Source organism: Dioscorea cayenensis, chromosome 11 (assembly GCF_009730915.1).
Source record: "Dioscorea cayenensis subsp. rotundata cultivar TDr96_F1 chromosome 11, TDr96_F1_v2_PseudoChromosome.rev07_lg8_w22 25.fasta, whole genome shotgun sequence".
In the NCBI taxonomy this organism is placed as follows: domain Eukaryota; kingdom Viridiplantae; phylum Streptophyta; class Magnoliopsida; order Dioscoreales; family Dioscoreaceae; genus Dioscorea; species Dioscorea cayenensis.
Window position 1 is genome coordinate 7,144,558 of NC_052481.1, and position 3,507 is coordinate 7,148,064.

Sequence of the window (3,507 nt, forward strand, 5' to 3'; positions counted from 1 at the left end):
CGCCACCATTGTGAGTTAGTATGGCCTTAACTTGATTTTGAAGCTTATGGTTTGTGGTGTGATGGACAATTTTGAAGTGTTTGAGATGTTGTTGATGATAAGCAAGGAGAATTGAAGCTTAGTGACTATTTGATCATGTGAATGAGGTCTCTTCAGCATGTTTATTTTGAAAATTAGGGTGCTGAAATTAGATATTAGATTTTGGATAATTAGAAGATGAAATTAGATATATGAGTGTCTGCTTAGTTCATGTATGAAGCAAACCAACCAAAATTGTTTAGTTCTTTAAGGTATGAGTTTATGAGTTCTTTAAGGTATCATGTGAATGAGGTCTCTTCTGCATGTTTAGAACTCATAAACCTAATACTCCTCAAATCACTCATTGTCAGAGTATTATGTTTATGAGTTCTTTAAGGTATTTATTCTATTATTATATATACTTTTTCAATTCTTATATATCCATTCATCCTTCATCTTTTCATTTTTCTGAGCTTAACAATGGAACCTTTGTACTCATTCAAGTGTGTTATTGGTCATGCGTAAACAGATATGGAATTGCACTAGAGCTAAAGTTATGAAACATTTGCTGCAAGTTACACTCTCAAATGAATCTTATGCATGACCAGATTTTACATTGAATGGCGGTGTAATTCTTTATACATGGTAATGCTTCGTTTTTTGTTTATATTTATAAATGGTCCTGTTTTCTGCCAGCTGATATCCATGTCCATGAATTCTTTAAAACTCCTTTCTTCAAAAAGGGAATTCATCCCATCCCTGGCGCTCGGCGCACTCTTGAAAAACTGTCCACATTTTGTGATGTATCTGTAGTGACGTGAGTTTATTTTCAAGATCCATCTTAGTTTGAATCCTCAGACTGTATGTAGGCAAAATTGTCAGCCATTATTATGTGCTTCAGCAAAATCTGAGATTTGCAGGTAACTGCTTTTGAGTTTTGTGTTAATCTCTGCTGCACATGATGCACACATTATTATCCAATTGAATGTTTGATTCCTTGGTGCCTGTCAATGTGTCTTTTTCTTGCTCAAAGGTAATGTTCCATGATTTGAGTGGCATGAACCCAAAAATGAAATAATTTACGAATCTGATCCTCCTTGTGTGTGTGTGTGTGTGTGTGCGCGCGCGCACGTGCTTGTACCCTGTTTTGACATGTGTCATTTTCTGTTTGCTGCAGATCCCTGGGAGCTCAAGTTTTGATTGATGACAACCCAAGATATGCATTAGAGTGTGCTGAAGTAGGTTTAAAAGTCTTACTCTTTGACTACAATAACTCATACCCCTGGTCCAAGTCAGACTCAGCAGTTTCACACCCGCTGATAACTAAGGTTCATAACTGCCAAGAAGTGGAGCAGACTCTGGCGTCCTGGATATTGTCTTAAGACTTGATTAGCCAAACATGCTGAATGGTAACAAATTTTTCCAAAATAAGAGCCCGGTGATCGGCAATTTTCTTAGAGGGTCTGGTTCCCGGTATCCTTGTTGGGAACTAATCTTTGGTTAAGTAGTCACTGGGAAGTGAATGTCAATTCTTTGGATTTTGAATCCCCAGACTGTATGTAGGCAAAATTGTCAGCCATTATGTGTCTGGTTCTAGTTTATTGGTGGTTGACATGATGCTGCTTCCATCCCTTATATGTATAAGACTAGCGTCACGAGCAATATGAAGTAATATAGTATTTATATGCTCGCTTTGTGTACCGTTGTGGTGTATTGTATGAAGTGGTTAGATGTTCAAGGAATCTTTTCTTCTCAGTTGTCAGCCACAACAAAATGTAAGATATGTGCATGGTTAAATGAAGGACAATAAACACAGCCACAAAAAGTAAATATAACCAGTATGCGGTAATAGAAAGAAAACAAAGAAAACCTGGTGGCCATCACAACTAGAGAAGACCACAACTACAGCTGGAAAGTATCATAAAAGGGAACATCTAATATACCCTACAATTCTGCAATTTCCAAAAATGTCATCCAAAATTAAAATACCATAAAACATGACCATCATGACAATTGAACCATTAAAGATCCATCCAACATATTAAGGTACATAATACAATATTGATTACATAAATCACTTGTCCTAGATAACTTCAAAATGGAAATCATAGATTCACAAGTAGATTCAAATATTGAGTGCTCCTTGTTGCTCAAGCTGGATCTACATTTACAAATGAAAAGTTTCATTTAGTAAATAATAGAAAATGATTAAAATGTAAAATAAATTGATACAACTTTTGAAAGAAAAAAAAATGTCTTACTAAATGTGCAAGTAGTCATGTAATGACCCTTTCCTCCACATCTACTACAAGTTCTTTTCCTCTTAGCCAATAATTGGAGGTCGATGCCGGACTGAATCCTCATATTCACTCTTGGTCGACCTTTGCTCTTGATAGGTTTTGGATCAAGAATACTAATATTTGACCCACAAACATTATCTTCACTTGACAAGGCAAGGCAAGAAGAAGAACCAATAATCTCTTGATTTTCCTCATTTTGCCCGGTGCATGATCTATGTTCTGGCGCACTAGACATTTCACCAAGAATTTCAAAAATGTCTTTAAGCTTAGGTATAATTTTCTCATACATCTCTAGGGATGATATAGATTGTGCAATACGAAAACACATATATTGTGCATTCCACTTCATCAAGGGTGTGAAGGCATTGTTGCATGTCTCAACCATCATAACACTTGACCTATATCTTGCATCCATAGTCCAACGGCGTAGAATATATCTTTCGGGAATCTTTGCAACCTCTTTTTTTTTAAATATTTTCAATATATGGCGACACAACACACCTTCTCTCTCAAACTTTTTACAAGAGCATGTAGCGGAAGGTTCCCCATCTTCAATACAATCTTTGCTAAACATAACAGTTTCATTACAAATTATATATTTTGCATTTTCGGACCCATCTTGAACCCGTTCGGCAAGCATACTATCACTTTCTCGCAATTCTACTTGAAAGATATTAAACACAGCTCTTGTATATACTTCTCCTGCATGCTTCTCAATTGGATGACTTGTGTAATAGTTAGCTATAGAGTCCAATGTCTTGAAGTCTTCATTTTCTTCATCATTTCGTCGAGCAAACAAAGCCTTATCATACTGAATAACAAACTCATCCAATGGAGTTTGTGCATTAACAAAGCCATCAAAAAATGAGTTGATACTTTCACTACGTTGTGTAGAAGTCATTCCAGCTGTGAATATATCTTGCCAATATAGAGCCACCCATTTGTGTCGAATGTTATACATCTTACTCAACCAATGTTTATCATCAATGTTGTATGTTGCTTGAAGTTCGCCCCATCTATTTTCAAATGCTTCAATCGATTCACTACGATGCAACCAATTGTTGTAGTCCCACATGAAGCCCTCTTTACTCTTCAAATCTACTAAATACTTCATTGAATTTCTTCCTATATGCCAAGAGCAAAGTCGATGGCCAGAATTTAGAAACACTTTTGCAATGGCCTTCCCCAT

General features: G+C 36.2%; 1 protein-coding gene across 1 annotated transcript; it reads right to left on the reverse strand.

The window, feature by feature from the left end:
- Positions 1–2,168: 2,168 nt before the first annotated feature.
- Positions 2,169–3,507, reverse strand: LOC120271581 (protein FAR1-RELATED SEQUENCE 5-like). The gene is made up of 2 exons (XM_039278260.1): positions 2,280–3,507; positions 2,169–2,179 (listed from the first exon to the last, which is right to left on the reverse strand). Exons 1-2 carry the CDS (start codon positions 3,505–3,507, stop codon positions 2,169–2,171), a joined length of 1,239 nt encoding a protein of 412 aa, XP_039134194.1.

Coding starts and splice junctions, on each gene's coding strand:
- LOC120271581 (XM_039278260.1), bottom strand. CDS start 3,507: ATGGGGAAGGCCATTGCAAAAGTGTTTCTAAATTCTGGCCATCGACTT.